This window comes from Chiloscyllium plagiosum, chromosome 2, assembly GCF_004010195.1.
Source record: "Chiloscyllium plagiosum isolate BGI_BamShark_2017 chromosome 2, ASM401019v2, whole genome shotgun sequence".
NCBI lineage: Eukaryota > Metazoa > Chordata > Chondrichthyes > Orectolobiformes > Hemiscylliidae > Chiloscyllium > Chiloscyllium plagiosum.
Window position 1 is genome coordinate 136,668,838 of NC_057711.1, and position 23,152 is coordinate 136,691,989.

The 23,152-nt window shown below is 41.9% G+C and overlaps 1 protein-coding gene across 1 annotated transcript; it reads right to left on the minus strand.

The window, feature by feature from the left end:
- Nucleotides 1-3,302: 3,302 nt before the first annotated feature.
- LOC122564182 (doublesex- and mab-3-related transcription factor A1-like) lies at nt 3,303-10,745 on the minus strand. Its single transcript, XM_043718874.1, has 2 exons — nt 9,716-10,745; nt 3,303-5,696 (listed from the first exon to the last, which is right to left on the minus strand). Exons 1-2 carry the CDS (start codon nt 10,242-10,244, stop codon nt 4,864-4,866), a joined length of 1,362 nt encoding a protein of 453 aa, XP_043574809.1. The 5' UTR covers nt 10,245-10,745; the 3' UTR covers nt 3,303-4,863.
- Between the last annotated feature and the right edge of the window lie 12,407 nt (nt 10,746-23,152).

The following is a 23,152-nucleotide window of genomic DNA, read 5'->3' on the forward strand; positions in this document are numbered from 1 at the left end:
TATCTACAAGGCACAAGTCAGGAGTGTGATGGAATACTCCCCACTTTCCTGGATGGGTACAGCTCCAACAACACTCAAGAAGCTTGACACCTTCCAGGACAAAGCAACCCGCTTGATTGGCACCACATCTACAAACACTCAATCCCTCCACCACCAGTGCTTAGTAGAAGCAGTGTCTACTATCTACAAGATGCACTGCAGAGATTCACCAAAGATCCTGAGACAGCACCTTCCAAACCCACGACTACTTCCATCTAGAAGGACAAGGACAGCAGGTACTTGGGAACACCACCACCTCCAAGTTCCCCTCCAATCCACACACACCCGGACTTGGAAATATACCCCTGTTCCTTCACAGGCATTGGGTCAAACTCCTGGAATTCCCTCCCTACCGGCATTGTAGGTCAACCCACAGTAAGTGCAGTGATTCAAGAAGACAGCTCATCACCACCTTCTCAAGGGCAAATAGGGATGGGCTATCAGTGCTGGCCAGCCTGCGACGCCCAAGTCCCGCAAACGATTTTTTAAAATTCCCACCTGTTCCAGGGATGTGTCATAACATTTCTGGACAGGTCGATGAGGAGTAAAAAAAAACGTCAGGGTCACCTCTAATATTTAGACTAGAGAGCAGGGCATGTGCCCTTGCTGTTTACTCCAGTCCCTTGTAACCATTTCTCTGGTAATGGCAATTGGGTCTAAACCATCTAACCAATTTATACCATTAGTGCCTGTCTCATACGATGGTAGTTCATACAAATAGATAAAGACCCTTCAATTTTATTTCTTTTCCTATGGTTCTCTGCATGGACCTTATTCGCTGATGCGCAGTTATTCATTGGACCTACCTGTCCCCATTTGGTTGTTTTTACCAGATTGTTTTTACCAACTCTTCTGTCGTTTTGACTTTTCCCTTTAGATGCACAAATCTTTCTTCAGCCTCCACCCCTATTAGCACAAGCTAAGGGGTGATGTAATTGAAATGTTTCAGATGATTTCAGAATTTATTGGCACAGATGGAGAAAAAGTGACTTTCTCTTGTAAGGAAGATTAAAATAATGAGGGATAACCTTGAAATTAGAGTCATGCAATGGGGTGATGTCATGAAGCACTTCATAATAAATCTGAAACTGTTTCGCCCATAGTTGTGGACATCTGGTAAATCACAAAGAAATTCTAAACTTCAAATGAATTACTTTTATTTGGCATTTTAAAAAAAACTAATGTAATACATGGAGTTAAGATTTGGATTAATCATTAATCCATTGGATGGCAGAATAGGGTTTAGGGTTAATTGGATTATTCTTGTTCCTATGATGCTAAAGGTCACAATGAATCTAGTTTTCACAGATTGCTGCAAGTGTTTCTGCTAATATAAACAATGTAAGAGGTCTTCTGACAAACAACAAAGACTGTTTTGTTCAAAGAATCCCTACAATGTGGAAGCAGGCTGTTTTGACTATCTTGTTCACCCTGATCCTCAGAACAGCATCCCATCAGACTCACCTCCCCAGCCCACCCCTATAGCACCACATTTCTCATGGCAAATCCACCTAGCCTGCACAATCCCTGGACACTTTGGGCAATTTTGCATGGCTGATCCAGCTAACCTGTGGGAGGAAACCGGAGCACCTGGAGGAAACCCAGGCAGAGACAGGAGAATGCGTAAACTCTACACAGTCGCCGGAGGGTGGAATCAAACCTGGGTCCCTGGTGCTATGAGGCAGCACTGCTAACCGCTGAGCCACTGTGTCACCCATTCGTTCTGCCTGAACTGCTGTGCATTTCCAATATTTTCTATTTTTATTAAGAATGTAAGGAGAATTCTTCTTTATGAAATTCCTTTAGATGATTGAAAAGCCGACCTCAGATCAAAATGAATAGTGAAGATGAGCTACTGTATTTTCCAATATTGCTCCATTTCCTGATGTGACTTCTTAATGAATAAATTATATGTAAGTCAGTGAGCAACATCACTTGACCACAGAGACATAAGTACATAATCCTGGTTGTCATCCCAGCACCTTACTGAGGGAGTGATGCTGTGTTAAATGGCTATCGTCCACTGAAATGGGGAAGTCTCATCTGCCTTCTCAACTGGATGTAAAAGATCCAATGGCCCTATTTTGCAGATTGCCCTTTGTTGTAGTGGTGATCGAGACCATATTTATCTGTTATTCAGAGCAATCAGATTTTCTTGTCATTATTGTAGTGCGGTTGGTTGCATCCTATTCCTACAATCGTGACTATACTTGGCGGATGATTGTAAATCACTTTGGTGTGTTGAGGTCAGTCAGAAAAATGCAGTCTTTCCTACTGAAAGCTATTTTTCTGACAATTAAAAGGAACACAGCAACATTTTTTAAAAATTGGCCATAACTATTTATGTCATTGGCAAATGAGGTTTGATTTGATTTATTATTATCACATGTAGCTAGGTAGAGTGAAAAGCTTTGTTTTACGTGCAGTATAGGCAGATCATAACATACATAGGGTGATTGAACAGAGCGAGGAATATAGAGTTACCATTGCAAAGAAGGTGCGCATAAAGCAAGATCAACATTAGATTTGAAATTTGAGAGGACCCCCCAGAAGATGATACTATATGGCCAGTGTTATTTTTTTTTAAATAATCCACACTTTTGACATCTGTCACACCAACGCCAGGTTATAGTCCAACAGGTTTATTTGGGCGCACTAGCTTTCAGAGCGCTACTCCTTCATCAGGTGGTTGTGGAATATAAGATTGTAAGACACAGAATTTATAGCTAAAATTTACAGTGTGATGTAACTAAAATAGGCAGCACGGTGGCTCAGCGGTTAGCACTGCTGCCTTACAGCATCAGGGTCCGAGATTCGATTCCAGCCTCGGCGACTGTGTGGAGTTTGCACATTCTCCCCGTGTCTGCGTGAGTTTCCTCCCACAGTCCGAAGATGTGGCAGGTCAGGCGAATTGGCCACAGTGTTAGGTACATTAGTCAGAGGGAAATGGGTCTGGGTGGGTTTCTCTTCGGCGGGTCGGTGTGGACTTGTTGGGCCGAAGGGCCTGTTTCCACACTGTAGGGAATCTAATCTAATTATGGCATTGTAAAATCAAAATATTTTAGGGTGTGGTTAAAATTAATTTTGTTGAATGTTTATATAAGCCTATTCCATTGTTTTAATTGGTATTATTATTGAATCTCGTCGCAAATAACTATTATTGCTTATATTTAGTAGGAAGTGCCAGTTGAACAGATATAAAACAAAAAAGTGCAAACACCTTCCTCCCTTTATCATAACGAATTCGAAAATTAAAACCGGCTTACTTTTAATTGATTTATTTTTTTCATCTTGTTTACAACAATAAGAGATCTGTTATCAGTAGCACTTAACTCTGAACATTAGTATACAAAAATATCCTAACAGTAACACAACCTCAGCCAGTGAACTGCCTGCTGTAAACGCCCATCCTTTTAGGGCCAATTACCGCTCAGCCTTTCGACGTCCAGTGTGTGGACGGATAGCTCGCAGTGCTAAAATGTTATGGCCTTTCCTCAGAAAGTCTTCGGGATTTTTATATTTCATTCACGTAAGTCTTGCGGCAATGCATTATCAGGGTGATTTTGTTTTCAATTTGTCAAAAATACACCGACTCCTCTCCCTTGCCTGTCCCCTCAGGCAGCGTGGTTGTCCAATCCCAGCAGTGTTCCTCTCTGGGTTGTGGTTGTTTGATGAAATAGGTCGTTTGTCAGTATGTGTGTGTTTTTTCTGATTCCATAGGAATTTCCCGGAGTTGGGAAAACCCGGAAAGGTTTTAGCTTACACTCTCCTTCTCACCCCCCCCCCCCCCCCCCCCACTTCCCCCGACCCCTTTAACTAACTCGAAATAAGGCACTTTTTGTTTTGTTGGTGTTGCTGTACATAGTTCGAACAGGTAGGTTTTGAGTCAAATGCTGCTCCTCATGCGCACAATTAACAAGTCCTTGACCTCGACCTGAAACGTTAACTCTGATTCCTCTGCACAGACGCTACCAGACCTGCTGAGCTTTTCCAGTAAGTTCTGTTCTTGTGTCTGAGTTACAGCATCCGCAGTTCGTTGCGAGTACTTTGTTTGAAGCTATATTTATTATGAAATTTGACAATACATGATTAAAAAGCCATGTGAGACCACTAGAGCGAGCGGTACTGCTAATCCGTGTTAAACATTCAAACCAATCAGAGTGCGATCAGTCTATTAAATACAGCCAGCTAACTGTTCACACATCACCTGATGGATAAATCTGCTGTTTCTTTTCAACTGCACTTCGTTTTTTTAAATGTATAAGTGTGACTAAATATTTTAACTTAGTGCACCAGGTGCGGGGCCATGCAGTCAGCAGTTACAGCAAAAACTGAAAGCGTCTCTTCTTCAATTGCTGGACTTGGTCCGATTTTCCATCTCACTTACCCTCCCCCTTCCCACAACTCCCCCCCCCCCCCAAAGAAAACCGTTGCAAGCAACATGGTAAAGTCCACTTCTGTATCCTAGGCGTCTCCCCTCCCAGACTGCCTTTCAGAAACGCTGTCCACCATGGCAAAGGGAAATTACACTCTCTGGCCTGTTCACTAAACTCTCCAGAGGCATCAGCGAAACGGGCCACAGCTCAGCGTGGGTTTATCATTACCAGCTTCAGCCAATGCTGTATTTTCCAATCTGTTCAGTACAATGCTATTAGCCGCGACATATTTGAAATCAAAGTAACCACGTTGATTTTCAGTTGGATCCGTGGAACAATTTGGTGACAAAGTGAAACTAAATCGGTCCGTAATCATTGAACCACCGTTTATTTTGCACATTCCAAGTTTCCCTGCTGTGCCTCACATTCAGTTGTCTCACGGAGTCGCTCATTGCTTTTCTGGATTGATTCGAGAGTACAGTCCACTGGAACAGAGTGCCTCTTTGTTCTGGAAGTATGGAAGGTCTCTAACGATTCCCGGGAAGGAGTAGTCCATGTGTGGGCGAAATGGGAGAGTTGGCATCAGGCCAGAAGTGACATAAGGGGACATGAAGGTGGGGAGCCCCCGGCCAGGGCTGGAGTATGCCAGCCGGAGTGGATTAACGCCCAGCCTGGGGTTCAAGCCGTACAGATTGGCGGGTCCTCCGAACACTGCGCTCGATTGCAGCGGAGAGAAGGCGGATTTGGTGCCCAGGGATCCGCCAGAGAGCCCAGCCAGGGTGAAGTGCGGGGGTCGCTGGAGCTCCGTAGGGTCGGGCCCGGGGCACGCCACGTCCTTGCCTTGCCCTTTCTGCTCCTTCCCATTGAGCACCTGCTCGATGGCCTGCACCACGTCTCCCCTGCAGTCTGCCAGGATACACTCCAGCTTGTCCCGCTTGTGGCTGGGGAAGATTTTGGTCAAGATGTCAATGGGTGCCCTGTGGTTGGCCGATGAGCCCGGGAGACTGGCCATCACCTTCGCCAGCTCCTTGGGTTTCTCACACTCGTTGCCCGACTCCACGTCCGACGGAGTCACTGAGCGAGGGCTGTCGGCGCCTTCCGATGGAGGATCCGGGGATGGGGATAGCCGGCCCGGCTCGGTCTCCCCTGCTTCGGCGCTTCCCTTCTGCTTTCCATTGGCGTCTGAGCCCTCCGCCTCTGAACCAAGAGAGGGCGCGGCCTGGAGAACCGAGCGGCTCACCAAACCGTTGTAAAATAGTTCATACTTGGGACTTTTCTGGCCTAGAATAAAAACAAAAGACACTTAGACTAGGCACAGCAACTTAAAACATTACTTGCTTTGCAAATAGATATATTACACACAAAGATCAAGAAAACAACTATGACAAAAGTTTATAATTTAACACGGTACTGTACGATTCTTGTTTTAACTGAGTGAAATTCTCCTGTTAAAGGAAAACCAAACCAAAGTGTTCCCTGGATGCTGCCTGATCGGCTGCGCTTTTCCAGCAACACATTTTCAGCCGAGATCCCCCTCATGTCCTATTGATTGATTCACCTCAGTGTTTCTACTCAGGGTTTCTACTATCTTACAAACGATGCAAATCACAAAAACAAAATCATGTGACATTTCTGAAGCATGGTCACTGGACTCAAAATGTTAATTGTTTTCGCCCTGCACAGACCATCTGCAGTCCTCACTTTCTACACAGACCAGCCCGAGTTTCTCCAACATTTTCTGTGTTTGTTTCAATATAAAATATTCTGTTATGCCCAAGAGAATAGTTTTGCTGCTCGGTAGATTTGCGTGAATTAAAACGATATTTTTTTCTTTAAATTCTCGCTCAAATTCAAATTATTTACGACAGGTTTTGATGCTAAACAAAACAGAGTCGTAGAATTGTACAGCACAGAAACAGAGCCTTCATCGACCAGAAATCCTAAACTAATCTAGTCCCATTTGCCAGCATTTGGTATCTGTCCAAACCCTTCCCATTCGTAAAACCATTCAAATGTCGTTTAAACTTTCTAATTGTACCAGCCCCCACTATTTGCTCTGGCAGCTCATTCCATACACACACCACCCCCTGATGAAAAAGTTGTCCTTTGGGTCCCTTTTAAATCTTTCCCCACTCACCTTAAACCTGTGCCCTCTATAGCTTTGGACTCTCCTACCTTGGGGAATAGAGCTTGACTATTCACCCGAACAATGCCCTTTATGATTTCATTTGAAACACTATCTTACGAATGTGTTTCCATTCAAACGCCGTTGAACGAAAGCATCCCCCTTTTTAAAGTACGTCACATAAGATCTAAAATCCATATTAAAACCAGTAAATCTCCAGCTTGGCCCAGTACAAAAGAAGGCTTCAGATCAGTCTTTCCCCAGGCCAGGAATTCGACGTGTGTTATATAATACTCTAAATAAAAACCGAAAGAACTGCGGATGCTGTTACCCAGAAACAAAAACAGAAGTTGCTGGAAAAGCTCAGCAAGTCTGGCAGCATCTGTGAAGAGAAACTTAACGTTTCGGGTCCGGTGACCCTACCTCAGAACTGAACCCGAAACGTTAACTATAATATTTTATCATAGATTCTGTATGTTTTCAGAGGAATTCTGGGTTCTCCCAGGAGCATCTTACTGTTTTGTGTGTGTGTGATAAGGTTTTACCACTCAGTTCCCCAGATGCTGGCAACGTTTGCAAATTGCAATCAATCTGTCGTTTTGGTTTAAGCGCTGTATAAAATGTCTGCCTTTAGCTGCAGTGGGTAAGTGACCTGCTTGTTTCGTGAGCAGCCATTTCTGCTTTTGTGAACTATACCTGGTCTCTTATCAGCAAGCCAGAGCTCAGCTTACTGAGAGACAGCCCATTTTCGGAATCTTCCCCCCATTGTATTGGACTATCTCGAAGCACATTCGCGACTCTATTCCTGCAAGTTCTACAGAACATTCAAGCTTTTAAACAGTTTACAGTTCTTCCAGGGCAAGGACACTTATTTTTAACTGTTGGAATCTGGTTGCAAATCATTCCACCCCATATTTAAAATTTTATTTTGCATTAATGTATACGAAAAAGAACTGAATTCGCTAGGATCTGTTAGTGACCTTCAAGGGACACAGTATAGGATGTACAAAAAAAATCAATAGTTTAGTATAAAATGTTACTCTACCAGGGAAGCAAATTCTACATTTTGTTGATATTTCCTCATTTACCTCACTTATGTATGAAACGATTTGTCACATCAAAAGCCAACCCACCTCTCACCGCCACAACATATACACACTTTGAAATGAATGAAAATTTTAAAAATATATATTTTTGTGGATTGGATTGCTGCCTTTCAACACAAGTTTCCGAGGTTGAGGGAAAACACTTTCATGTTCGCAAACACATTAACATTTGTCCACAGTAAATTGGCTTGAGGGTGACCTCAATAAACTGCAATGTCTATATCACTCTACTTGTCTGGTCTGCATTATTCCCAGCTTGAAGGCATTCATTTAAAACAAGTTTGGACGGGTCCAATACACTTGGTTTAATGTAATTCACAAAAATGTCCCTTTACCGCCCGACTTGGCATCTCCTGTTAATGTCACGATCCAGTCGCAAAAACAGAAAAGCATCTAATAGGTTACTACTTTCGCAAAAGCAAACAAACCACAACCCATTAGAAGCTAAAATCCACAGTCTCGCTTAAAGTGGTTCAGCCTAGACAGTTTAAACCCCACCCGGTAACCTTTCTTACGAATGGAACACCTCTCTCCACATATCACAGTATCTCCAGTATTTTCTCTTTTTAGTACCAGTCTAGAGTCACATTTTGGGACACATTTGCATATTGGCTGAATACAATTACTTGAACAAAGTCTTAGATTCTCGCTAATTTCCCATTAGGCTATTGACAACAGATTTGTAAATAAATCAAAGTCAGATCATTTTTGAGGGTGGTTTAAATAAGATCAGAATCAACAGTCCATTGTCCAATCGCTGTTCGATTCCTCCCCTTATTGGAAAATTGAAACAGTAACAAGGAATGGTTTCACTACAAAGGAAAGTAGAGTAATTCCGAGATTAACTGGAAGCTTTCCTTTTATTTGTAAATCAGCCTTTTATTTCAAATTACTTCAACTTGTTCATTGTTTATGGACAAGTGGAGTAAAGTGGACATTTGACTCAAACTTGTATCATTTCACGTTTCAACTGCTCGGACTGTACAATTTGACCCACATCAGGAAAATATGGTCAAGCAGAAACTGCAGCTTTGTTTTCTTTGTAAATAGTCTCCACATAAAGTTTGCATTTAAGCCTCACGCAAGGCTGTAGTCCTCATTTATTATCCTGGGGTGCAGTGAGGTGAAAGGGTTTATTCCCCACTTGAAATGTTTGTTGACAACGCTCAGACCTTATCACCGAGTTGGCTATTGAGATAATGAACATGTTATTGTTGAAAGGATGATCAGATACTGACTCGAATATTTAGATAATGTATTGGGCTCAGAAACAACTGCTAAGCGAGAGTTTTTTTTAAAATCAAGAAGATTGACCATTGTTTTCCAAACAGCAATTTCGACGCGGAGAAAACCGAATAATGCTTTACCAACAAGAGCGCACATTTTTAAATGGGGTAAAATTACATGCATTCTGTTTTAAAACTGATAACTTAAAATGGCCCATCATGACATCGAAAACAGTCGAGTTCTGTTAGTGCATGAGGAGGTCACGATTTGAAATGAATGATTTGAGATGTTAACCCATTAAGCGGAAAATTATTGACTATTCCAGGCTGACCCGGAGTACTCGATCCACTAAACACTAACAATAAATTTACAACCGTTCAATAATATGTTTCAAATAATTTGAATGAAGTCGAATTATAGCAGAAACCTGGCACTATTGAACATTGAACAAAAACAGAAATAGCTGGGAAAATTCAGCGGGTCTGGCTGCATCGATGGAGACAGAAAACAGTCGACATTCAGAAACATCAACAGAAATTGCTGGGAAAACTCAGCGCGTCTGGCAGCATCTGTGCAGAGAAATCAGAGTTAACATTTCAGGTTAGGTGACCCTTCCTCAGAGGAGTTTGTCTGCCCACAGATACTGAGTTTCTGCAGCAATTTCTGGGGTTTTTTTTTGTTGTTCCCCGTTTTATTTTCACGACGGGCCGGTGGGGGGGGGGGGGGGGGTTTAAGCCCTCAGTTCTGCCCAGGAGGGTCACTGGCTCTTGATTTCTCTCTGCACGGACCCGCCGAGCTTTCCCAGCGGCTTCTGCCTCCGGCTGTGTGGCGCACCCCCTCACCTTCCTTCTGCTTCTGATAGTCGGCTCCGAAGATCTCGTAGGGCGCCGAGACGGCTCTCGATCCCGGGATGATGCTGTTAGCAGCCGCGGCGGCCGCTGCCATGGCCAGGCCGGCTTCGGCCGCTCCTCCCCCGGCGTACATGAACTGGAGCTCCCTGGCTTCGTTCTCCTCCTGGGCTTGCTGGCGCCGGAGAGCGACTTGCGCGGCCATGACCCGCTGCCTCTCGGCGATCAGCATGCACTTGGCGCACAGGCAGTCCCTCCAGCGGCAGAAGCGCTTGTGGCCCTTCAGCGCCGACACTACGCCGTGGTTGCGGCAGCGGGCGCACTTCGGCGTCCGGGGGTAGCGCTCGGCGGCCGAGGCGGCGGCGGCTGCGGCGGCGGCCGCCCGCAAGAGCAGCGCCGGCGGCCGGAGCAAGGGCGAACCGCCGGCCGTGCCGCCACCGACGGAGATGGGCACAGCCGCGGGGTTAGGCTGCAGACAGGAGCCCGGGAGCGGGGCAGAGGCCAGGGACGCTCTGCCATCCATCCCCACCCCACCAAACAAAATTAAAACAAACCAGCAAGGAGCAATCTTATTTATAATGATCAATTAGAGGTGACTTTTTTTTTTGTATGTGTGTGCTTGTTGTTTTACAGCTGGCCTCGCAACAAAATAGCAACAAACATGGTTGTGCAACAAGATGCACCAAAGGCGCTGGCAGGGATTTGCAAACTACTGCACCCTCATGAAGGGTCAATCAACAGCCAGCACTTCCCCGGCTCACTGGAGATGTGACATGCTGCAAATCATCAGGAGGACTTTTCTACTGAAAGCAAAATTGCTTGGATTACAAGCAAACCTGACTTCAAGTTAGATCTCTCTTTTTTTTTTGCCACATGCACACTCTGTGGCTACAAATGGGAAGGAAAAAGAATCGGGGATAAGCGCTCTGAGTTTGCACTTGCGAAATGCGACTACTCCTGAGTTCTGGACTCCTGATGAAGGGTTTATGCCCGAAACGTCGGCCCTCCTGCTTCTCGGATGCTGCCTGACCTGCAGTGCTTTTCCAGCGCCACACTCGCGACTCTACTCCTGATGGTCTTGCCCGGCCTCTGTTCAAGTGCAGACGCTGCAAAAGATAAATAGATGACTGACATGTGGACTTGCCCCCGCCCCCAGCTGGCTGTCAATCACCACCCGGGGTGGGCGGGGACATGGTGGGGGAGCTCCCCTATTGGCTGGAGTTCTGCACCAATGGAAACTCATTCTATTCCATATTGACTGCCCCCCCCCCCCCCCCGCCCAACAGCAAAGCAAACTGACCCCTCGCAGACTCTCATGATGGGCAGTGCTTGTCACTGGCCACTCGGGTGTTTTCCTATCTTCCTGGTGGTGGAAATTGAATAAAGATTTGTGCACCTTGTGTCTCTCACTGTGTCTCACACCTGCACACACACACCATGGGTGCTGGGGAAAAACATAAGCACTACCGCAGCTAGGGGGTAGTGTGGGGGTTAGCAGTGAAACAAAATCAACACTGGGTCCGAGGTACTGCTCACTCTGAGAGCTGCCTCTGAGGGAGCTGGATCAGTGTGTTAAAAAAAAATAAACAGGAGTGTCAGAGGTTCTGTTCACTGCAAGCTGGCTGTGAGGGAGCTGAATCAGTGTCAGGGAATCTCCACGTGGAATAAAAAAAAACAGACTCTCATGATCCACCTCCATACGAGGGGCTCTTGTAGCACTCTGTCCCTCCCTCTGAGATAGGGGGCCCGGCTTCAAGTCCCACCTACTCCAAAGCTGTGTCACAATCTCACCGAGCAGGGAAAATATCTGTAACTCAATTTGGAGAAACAGGCATTTGAAATAGTCAGCAAGCCATGAACAGATTTCACTCTTCGAAGCTAACCTATGTCAGTGTTATGTTCTAACTTAGGCTGTTTCTGAACAAGAGTGGAAAGGGTTATCGAAATTCCTCAATACTGTATTCTGTTCCTTTTGATGTTTCACGAGGCGTTTTCATTTTACTTTCCTCACCAAAAACACGTTAAATTCCGGCCGAAACCGTTTGTACATCTGCCAGATTAACTGGTTTGAATAAATACACCTACAAATGACTCGTTTTGTAGACAGTCCTTTTTTTGTGCTAGTTTTTTTTTAGAAAAAAGACAGAATAAAATTAGCTTTTCGGCATCCGCGGTTTTTTTGTTTTATTTTTGTTTAATTTTTCATTAGAATAAAATTATAATAGGTTTCCACTTTTCGCTGCCAAATTTTTATTGAATAAAGTCGTGTCCATGAAAAAAAATCTTAATGCAGTTTTGGAAAGTCATTTACAGAATTATCTCAAATATACGCCCATTGTAAAATAAACATCTTTCGCATCTGCCTTTATACTAGAAAGTTAGAAACATGTGAATTTTTGCTAACTGCGGCCGATTTTAACCCGTAGAGCACATTTAGAAATCTAATCCTGGACATGTTGATAGAACGTTTTAACAGCTGATAATCGTTAAGATTTGATACTGGCGAACATTTTACAATCGTCGCCCGTTCGCTGTATGAATGGTGACTCAAGGTGTCACGTTACATATTTTAACCGTGAGGTCCACTTAATCACGCTGTAAATAATTTCAAAAGGCGAAAATTAGCCGTGAGTGTACCACATAATAACCCGAGCGCTTCTCCTTAAGTTGTTTAATGAAGATTTTTTTAGCTTCTGCCTTTCATTTTAGCTTCTACAGATGCTTATACACTTTTTTTATTTCCATAAAATTGTCCGCTATCTCGTACAAACCGGTTATTTTCAACAAGAAAGACGTTTTAATGTAAAACGTAATTCAATTAAGTTATATCGGAGTCACTGTCTCGAAATTACTTGGAATAACTCAACCACTCTCTACAGACATACACCTGTCTTATCAGATTTCGTGTTAAAAAGGACACTACTAAAACCTTAGTTTAGAGATGGCTGCTTCCAAATTAATACATACTCCAGACCTTTGGATTTTTAAAAGGTCAAATCACTTTAATTGGGCATCTGTCAGACCTACTGAGCTTTTCCAGCGATTTCTATTTTTGTTCCGATTTGGGGCGTCTCTTATTTAATCTAAAACAAAGGCTTCGATATTGACATTTTTGAAGCTTTGGAGAGATGGAAAATAAATTGCAAACAGGACGCTGTAATCTTCCTGTTGACGAAATCCCACTCCGAGCGGGGTTCATTTTCATATTTGTTGGGGGAAAATGTTTATTATACCTCCTTATAATCATCGCCTTTAACACACTTGGTTTGGATTGTTAACCGATAACAGGTACTTGTATTGTTAATTCATGAAACTGTTTATTCCGTTGATTACACTGGGTTTAATTGATGTTCTTACAATATAAGAACACCCAGAGTTTGTTTCCTTTTCGTTTTTGCGAACTTTTTGTATCCAAATTTAAAAGGCCAGGAGTTAATACTGCGTTAGAAATTTTTAAAAAACTAGTTCAAGCAGAGAGGCGGGAAGTTTATCATCCAATTTAAAATTGTGTGTTTAATTCTCAAGATCAGAAACACGCCTGAAACAAAGAGACATAAATGAGTCTACTACGCCTACGTACGATCACTACCATAGAAGTATCCTTTCCAACACCTTCCAGATGAGTTGATTGTATTTTCTTGCACATTTCCTCTTTACATTCATATCCTACGTGTATACAATTTCTACAGCGTTCCCGCTCCTGTTACTTCCAAACAATTCCAGGTACATTCATAGATGGAATAATTAGTCGGCTCTTTCTGTAATCGAGCTGATTCAGAAGCAAAACTTTTCACTCAATAGAATACTATAATTAAATATAACCACTTGTTCAAACGAAAATGATCTAACTGCAGAACCTACTGTCAATTACATTTTATATTAGAGTGGAACCTGATCCAATATTTAAAAAAAGACAGGAAAGGTCAATCTGTAACCTTAATCTTTGCTCGGCTGTTTAGCAGTTCACTCGCACGCACCAACGTCTATGACTAAATTATCCAAACAATACTACAATTTAAAACTGCGTTACTTGTAATTTGTGATAATTAGCAGCGTTCTTTTTTTAAAAAAAAGAAAGACCGTAGTCACATTGGAAACCCGCATATTTTATAAGTCTACAAAATAACATCTTTCTTCAGGGATCAAACTTGAAAGAGGCAACATAGGCATGATGGGCCGAATATATGACAATCAATATATCACAGCGAGGTCCAGACGGTTTCCATTGCTCGTTGACAGCTTAGGGTGCAGGGTTCAATCCTATAGCCGAAGCATTTTTACACAGGCCTATGGACCATAAGAGGATACTATATTGTATCGTTACCTTTAAGAGTGTGTATGTGTCTGTCTGTGGGGGGGGGGGGGGGGGGGGCAGTGGGGTTTGAATTACTTGCATATTAACAAAAAATGCATAAACAAAAAAATAACTCTGCAGCTACTGGGTGACTGGATTTAGTACCAAACGTATTCAAATTCAGATTGACGCAACGTTTAAATCTTTTAATTCAGCCAACAACCAGTTTTACTACCATGTAGTAAACAACATACATTTTCTGACTGTTAGAGTTACAGTCGCTAGCTAGTTATACTCAGACCTTTTATTTGGGCACCTTTAATAATAGTGGTCAGTACCTGAACAATATCCCTTTAGATCATGATTGCCTTTTAATGCATCTGCTTAACTATGGGTTGCTTTATTTGCTTTATGAATCAAGTAAGTGGACTTACATATATATTACCAAACTGGAAGGATTAAATGAATGTCTTGATTTATCAGTAGTGCAGTCCTCATTCTGTTTACTAAGCTGTATTTGTTTAACCAGCAGGTAGAGTATCATTAACAATAAAAGGTGCAGGTTCCCACATGTTCTATAGATTTCCTTCCTCGTCAGTTGGTAAAACTCTTGCTGTTCAATTCTTAGGGCTATTTGGATCACATGATAAAAAGAAAATCTTTATAATGGAATAATCCTCACATGCATGAGTTACTCCTTAATGAACCCAGGCTCACTAACCCATTCACAATTTTAATTATTAATGCTGTCTTCCAGATGAAACATGCAATTATCACACCCTGGAGCTCAGCTAGACCATAGGAGTTATAAACAACAAAGCCATGATATAATAACCGGGCATTTACCAAAAAAAAGAGTCAGGGAAATTAGACTAATGCTTTCTCTCCTTTCACCTATCGCAGAGTAGCAATGATAGAATTTTCTTTCTATAGTAATATCTGCAGCAGTAGTACATTTTTGTCTTAATAGATTGTTTACACATTTTGCAGTTAATAGATTAGATGCAATGATAATCTATTTGCTCACTACAGTTTATGTGAAAATTTCAACAGGAAAGTACTGAATGTAACTTTGTGTCAAATGCTCAAGTTACCAGGCAACCCACCAGTGTACAGTTTAGCCACTTTTACTTTAATTCATGGAGTCAGCTAAATATGTGAAAATTATTTGCTCCTACACTTTATGATTATTAGGTCCTGACAAGAATAGCAAAGTGGAAAATGTTTCAGATGTGAATATACATTCAGGCCAGACCAGGGCTATAGCCTAGATAAGACATGTCTCTGCCATGGTATTACTGGGGGCATGTAAAATAGTTCATGTACTCAGCCTGCCAACTTCCCATGCTCAGTCAGTTGCTTGACCACCATATGGAAATAAAACAATTAAATGTCAATTAGAGTCATAGAATTGTACAGCACAGAACTAGACCATTTGGTCCAACTTGTCCATACCAATCAGATATCCTAAATTAATCTATTCCCATTTATCCACATTAGGCACATAACACTCTAAGCCCTTCTTATTTATGTACCTATCCAGATTCCTTTTAAATATTGGAATTGTACCAGCCTTCACCACTTCCTCTGGCAGCTCATTCCATACATGCACCACCCTCTGCATGAAAAAGTTACCTAACAGGTCCATCTTAAATCTTTCCCCTCTCACCTTAAACCTATGTCATCTAATTTTGGATTCCCTTTTCCTGGAGAAATGATCTTGGCTGTTCACTTATCGATTCCCCAAGTGATTTTATAAAGCCTCCAGTTTACAACATCCTTGTAAATCTTTTCTGAACCCTTTCAAGTTTAACAACATCTTTCCTATACAGGGAGACCAGAATTCAATGCAGTATTGCAAAAGTGGCCTAACCAATTTCCTGTCCAGTCACAACATGACATCCCAACTCCCATACCCAGTACTTGTTAATTAAATGTGTTCAAAGCTCAGTTCACCCCAATATTATGCTGACATTCCATCAGATGGATAATGAGGCCAGTTGAAAAAGAGTGGATGGCTGGGTTTTTTTAAGGCCCTCCATAAAATAAGAGTCATCTGGCTACTGATAGAACATAGCAATGTAGGAGCATTGTAAATAGGAGCAGGAGTAGGCCATTCAGGACCTTATGTTTGCTTTTCATTCAACTAGATCATGGCTAATCCTGTACTTCATTTTTCTGCAATATCTCCACAGTCCTTGTAATTTAAGTGAAAGTAGTATCAAATTGTAGTGCCAACATCTTTGATTTAAAGATGCATTTGCATTGCCTGTCTTTCATTATGCATACTGTCCCTAGCAGAAAGCTCGGTGCGGGTCCCTATAAATTATTTTCTTTATTCATTAACAGGATGTGGGCATCTCTGGCAAGACCAGCATCTGATTCCTATCTCTAATTGACCTTGAGAGTTGCTCAGATTTACATATAGGCCAGACCAGGTTACAACAGTAGATTTTCTTCTCTGAAGGACACGAGTGAAGTAAATAGGATTTCACAACAGTGATAATATTTTGTTAGTATTACTGATAATAGTTTTCAACTCCACCTTTTAAAAATTAATTTAATTTAAATTCCACCCTTAACTATATCAAGTCAATTCTTGATCCTAAACTTATTCAAGCTATTCATCAATGCTTTTCCAACACCACCCATTTTGACTCTGATTTCCAGCATCTGCAATCCTCACTTTCTCCCAGTATGAAAGATACCTCTGACAATCAGGGAGCAAATACTAAGAGGAAGACTACAGGCTCTGCATAAGGGCACAAAACCAAACCAAAAATACAAAGCTACTTTAAGAAATAAAGTTAATCATTCAATGAGGATATTAGGATTCATATAAAGTCAACTTAAATCATAACAAGACAGGATTCAGGAAATTTTGATGAAGAGTCATTGACCTAATTATAGAGTCATAGAGTCATGGAGATGTACAGCATGGAAACAGACTCTTCGGTCCAACCTGTCCATGCCGACTAGATATCCCAACACAATCTAGTCCCACCAGCCAGCACCCGGCCCATATCCCTCCAAATCCTTACAATTCATATATCCATCCAAATGGCTCTTAAATGCTGCAATTGTACCAGCCTCCACCAGATCCTCTGGCAGCACATTCCATACACGTACCACCCTCTGTGTGAAAATGTTGCCCCTTAGGTCTCTTTTGTATCTTTCCCCTCTTACCCTAAACCTATGTCCTCTAGTTCTGGACTCCCTGACCCCAGGGAAAAGACTTTGTCTATTTATCCTATCCATGCCTCTCATAATTTTGTAAACCTCTATAAGGTCACCCCTCAGCCTCCGACCCTCCAGGGAAAACAGCCCAGCCTGTTCAGCCTCTCTCTATAGCTCAAATCCTCCAAAGCTGGCAACATCCTTGTAAATCTTTTCTGAACCTTTTCAAGTTTCACAACATCTTTCTGATAGGAAGGAGACCAGAATTACATGCAATATTCCAACAGTGGCCTAACCAATGTCCTGTACAGCTGCAGCATGACCTCCCAACTCCTGTACTCAATACTCTGACCAATAAAGGAAAGCATACAATATGCCTTCTTCACTCTCCTATCTACCTACGACTCTACTTTCAAGGAGCTATGAACCTGCACTTTGTTCAGCAACACTCCCAAGGACCTTATCATTGAGTGTATAAGTCCTGCTAAGATTTGCTTTCCCAAAATGCAGCACCTCGCATTTATCTGAATTAAACTCCATCTGCCACTTCTCAGCCCATTGGCCCATCTGGTCAAGATCCTGTTGTAATCTGAGGTAACCCTCTTCGCTGTCCACTAAATCAAAAATGTTAGATGGTTGCTTTTGACTCGTATGGACATAATGGGCTGAAGGGCCCTTTTCTGTGTTGCAGTTCTCTGTGACTCTGACTCCAAAATGTTAACTCAGTTTCTCTCTCTACAGCTGTTGCCAGATGCAATGGTCTTTTCAGATTTGATCTCAAATTTCCTGCAACTGCAGAAAATTACTTTGAATTCAATGTAATTATACGATAAAACACTTGTAGGAAGCCAAAGTTTTGATAGGAATAAATTGAAGGAAACTTGTTAAGATAGAGAAATGCAGCTGACACTTCAATCAATGAACTAAGTTGAATTATTTAAGAATAGATTGTTATTGTCAAGAAAAGACAACAGGTCGGTACACAACAGGTAATCCTCTTCCTGAGGGACCTGCAGAAGAGGTCCCAAAACCAAACCCTGACAACCTGGTCTTGAATCATCACCCAGGTCAGTCTAATCTCCACAGTCCAGTTGGGGATGAAGGTCAATAATGTTCTCTGCTCCGCCAACAAAGTTCTACCTCAACAAAGTACCAGACTGTTCTCTTTTCGCCAAGGTCCATGCTCTGCCACTCTCACTATTTCCTGCAACATCTTCCTCCACTCGTTCTCATTGCCCAGCAACCTTCCACACCACTATCTTAGGCCTGCTTAGCAGGCCTCTTAGCAGGCCTCTGCATTGTCTACTTGCTTGCCTCGTGCTCCTTACTATTTTTTCAGCGCCTGTAACAACACTAATAGCTATGCCACCCACATTTAACCTCCCTCAATCCCTCTTATTCTGGAGTTTACAGTCTACAATAGGACAGGAATGGTCTGGATGGGTTGCAGAGTGGCAATATTAGGCTCCCCATCAACTATGAGGAGAGAATGCTGTCTCTTTTAGGAGAAGAAGGGGATTATTCTGTGGAGATGCTGTTGCATCCATGTCCCTCCAACTGAGTAAGCATCATTCTCCATTCAGTCACAACTCTCACAGTAACCTTGTTGTCAGTCTCTTTCATTGCCCACCATGTCTCCCCACTGACCACTATCCCTTCTTGCCCTTGTGTCTTGCAGGTGCCAGATGTTCAGGATCTCAGCAAAGAAATGGTCTGCTCTGTCAGAACCCATCGCTTTAATCTTTAAGAATGAAACTATTGAGGCATCAGAGGAAGCACTGGGAAGGATACCTTCTGCATGTACTCTTCACCCCCAGCAAAAATACTGATACCCACCGTGGGAACTTAGCCCTTAGAAGGTTGGGGAGCTCAGCCACAGGAGGAGAGGACCCTGTGGTGTCAGCAATCAGAGATTCATCCACATAAGCAGGGAGGAACAGGAGTAGCAGACAGGTATGTGGAACACAATGGCTCTCATGCCCAGTGACAGCAGGAGTGCTGTTTTGCTATGGTGACTCCACTCTGCCAATCTTGCAATCATCTGTCTGTCATCACGGACAAGCTGGTGTCTACCATTGTGATCTGCGTCTGGCCTCACCAAACGTCTCATGCAATTCTGCAATAAATCTCACTGTTGCCCACATCACTCAAGCCCCTATAAAATTCAGCCCAGAAAAATCATTCAAGAAATTGATCAAAAATTAGGCAAAGATATTGCACCTACATCTCCTTTCATATTTTATAAGCTGCCAAATTGTTACTTTGAGTCTAAGAGTAATGACAAGTTCTTGCTGTCAGCTGTGGAATATATAATATTTGTACTTTCTGGCCCTTTAATTGGTAGAAGATTCTTAAATTCCCATTGGATTCAGCTTGCTTTACAGTGATTCGGTTATTCAGCATGCACTACTTAATTAATTTTTAGCAGTCATTTTCTGACTACGTATTTCTAGTGGAGACCCCAGTTAATCAGAACAGAACATCAAAGAATAACTCCTATCAAGCGCTAATCTATTCTAAAGCTTTCATGGAATCATTCAGATATTGAACATTTCTCTAAAGCTCAAATTTTGACAACTATAGATTTTTACTAAACTTGACCTGGATGCACTTTCTGCCCACAATTCCTACTCCCTGATGTGATTTTGGAATCATGCTTTTCAGTTCACTTTTACTGTTGTAAATTGTTATGACAACATTTCCCTTTCAATGTTGCCATATCAACTGGAACACTCTAGTTGCAGGACCTGTCCATGAGGTAGCTCGGCTGAACAATTCCCTAGTCCATAATCACTCTGTGTAAATAAAAACTCTCTGCAAATTCAGTGCCATAGATTGATAGATTGCTGGCCATACATGCTATTTGTTGACTGAATGGCTGGTTTGCAATAGCGTGGGTTCAATCCTCATAGCAACTGAAGTAACCATGCCGGTCCATCATTCACAACCACCCCCCTCACCAGAGGTGTGGTGAGCTTCAGGTTATACCACCACCAGTTTTCTCTCTCCCTCTCTCTCTCTCTCTGTCTCTGCCCGACTCTTTCTCACTCATGAGAGAGACTCTCTATGGTCTGATGGGATCATAGGAGAAAGTGAGGACTGTAGATACTAGAGATCAGAGTCGAGACTGTCGTGCTGAAAAGCACAGCAGGTCAGGCAGGAGAATTGACATTCCGGGCATAAGCCCTTCATCAGGAATGAGCCCTTCATCCTCATTCTTGATGAAGGGCTTATGCGCAAAATATCAATTCTCCTGCTCCTCAGATGCTGCCTGCCCTGCTGTGCTTTTCCAGCAGCATACAATCGACTCTGATGGGATAATGGCAAATTTGACTTTAATGCAACAGTTAGTTCATCACCTCTGATAAATTTTAAAATCTTTATGAAGTTGAATAGATATGATGTTAAATTTTGTGGAGCATTTTGAGAACATCTGGAACAAGGTGAAACAACAATTGCTTCCATTGTTACACCATCTTTAATGATAACAGTAGCAATTTCATCAATATTCAGCAGTGAGCCACATAAGGAGATTTAAGTATACATTATCAAGAATTATCTTAAAGGGATATCTTGAAGGAGGAAAGAGAAGTGGAGAGGAAGAGAAGTCTAGAGAGAAAATTCGAGAGAATTGGGCCAAGGCAGCTGAAGGTGCAGTTAGCAATGGTGGCATGCTGTGAAACAGGGATGCACAAGACACCAGAACTATAGGGGAGATCTTGGAGGACTGGAGGAAATTACCTTATAAGGTGGAAGCATTGAGGGATTTGGAAGCAAGAACATGAGTTATAAAATCAATGTGTTACTGGACTTTGAGGCAGTGTAAGCCAATAAGTTCAGAGGGAATCTTACAACCCCTTATCTTCTATTTATGACATTGTCGATTTATGTCTCCACTGGCTGTACAAATGAGCAGTGCATGTAATCCCATTTTACTGCTTTCTCCATGTAACTCTGCACATTCTTCTTTTTCAGATCACAACCAAATACACTTCTGATTGCTTTGTTTAGACTCAGCTCCATCATACTGTGACAACCTGTTCCAGATTTTTACCACGCGCGACATGAAAAGGATCCACCTCACATCTCCAGTGTGGCTTTTGCCAATTACCTTAACACTGTGCTTCTTGGATCTTGATTTGTCCACTTTTTTTTTCTGAAATACTCTGGCCAGACCCCCACAATTCGGAATATCTCCAACAAAGCTCTTCCCACCTTTTTTTCTCCAACTCCAGAAAAGTAGCCCCAACCTCTTCAATGTTTATGTGAAACAATTCTTATGAGTCTTTTCTGCAATCTCTCTAACATCTTTACTTTTTATATAGACTGTGTTGTCCAGGATGGATGCTGTACTCCAGGTGAGTTTGAACCAGTGAGCATTTTTGGAAGTTTAACTTAACTTCCTTGTTCTTGTGCTCTATGCTCCTATTAATAAAGCCTAGGATACAGTGTGCTTTACTAACCATGCTTTGCACCTTCATGATATCTTCGATTATTTTGTACACATATATATCCTGGTACCAATCATCACACACTACTCTGCATGAAATTTCATCAGCCACTTGTACATCCATTCTATCAAATTGTCTCTATCCTTTTGAAGCTCTATCCCATTCTCCCCACAGTTCACAATATTACTAACTTCCATAACATCTGCAGATTGTGAAATCTGCTCTGTACATCAACCTTGTTTAGTCAAAGCAAGGGTCCAAAAACCATACCCAGGGAGATTCGACTACAAACCTTTCTTCAGTCTGAAAATGCATTCTATAACCATTAAGCTCTGTTTCTAGCTAATTTTGTATTCATATTGTAACTGTCCTTTTTATTTCAAAATACCTGACTTTCGCCATAAGTTTGTTGTGCAGCACTGCAGCAAACAGATTCTTTTACAGTCCATATTCACCATATTAACAGGTTTAATCTTTGCAACCCTCTTATTGTAAGTGGTAAGTGGTCAGACAATACAGGGAAAAAGAGTATTTTAATTTTGCAATGTAATGGCTTGCCCTATTATATGGAACTTTGGCTATATTACTACATTTTTCAGATGTCTAATGCAACCCAGTGAATGTGTTAATTAATGTTCTAATCCATGATTAAGAATTATATTACAATGTTAGTCACAGATGATCGGATTTTGCACACTCACTACATAAAAATGATTCTCCCCAGTGTGCCTTTTGTCATTCACCATCAATCTCTGATAGTTTGACATCACGGTTTTCAAGACATTTTCTTTAATATGTCAAAAATCAGGATACATGTTCATCACATCAATTTATTTTATGCTTGGCACCAGGACTGGCCATGTAAAAAACATGAAGTGTCCACCTGTGCTGTATTAGACTTAGGAGTATCCAACAGCTTGATGATTTAAAACATTTTCTCCATATTTCTTGGTTCCTCTGCCAATTATTATAGCTCTGTGTCATTGGGATACTGACATTTCTGCCACTGGAAATAGTTTCTTCTTGTTCGCTTTATCAATAGTTTTAAATAAATCTGCCCTTACACAACTCTGTTTGCATGAGAACAACAACTTTTTTTATTCCTACAGATTTAAATCTAGGGAAATACAAATGATAATATATGAACAATGATTTCCATTTTGTTTCTCATATGTTTGCATCAAGGTTTTGTATGGAACTTCAGTAAGGATTGTGATGAGCTTCATATCACTTTTTTTCTGGTTCTCTAGACTGGTAACTATGTTCATTATATCTGGAAATTAATATTACTGATAGAATAAGCTATTCTACCCTCAGCTGATCTGTTGCTGTGCTGTCCTTCTGGTCCTAAGAAAATGATTGCAATGCAGCTCAGTTTGGGCCTAAGAATCTCAACAGTCATTAGGAGCAAAGATTAATATAGGATTCATAGGTGCCAAAAAAACCCTATTAATCTGTCATCACTAATGCAACAGCAGGGAACTGGGGACATGTCTGTAGGCACCACTA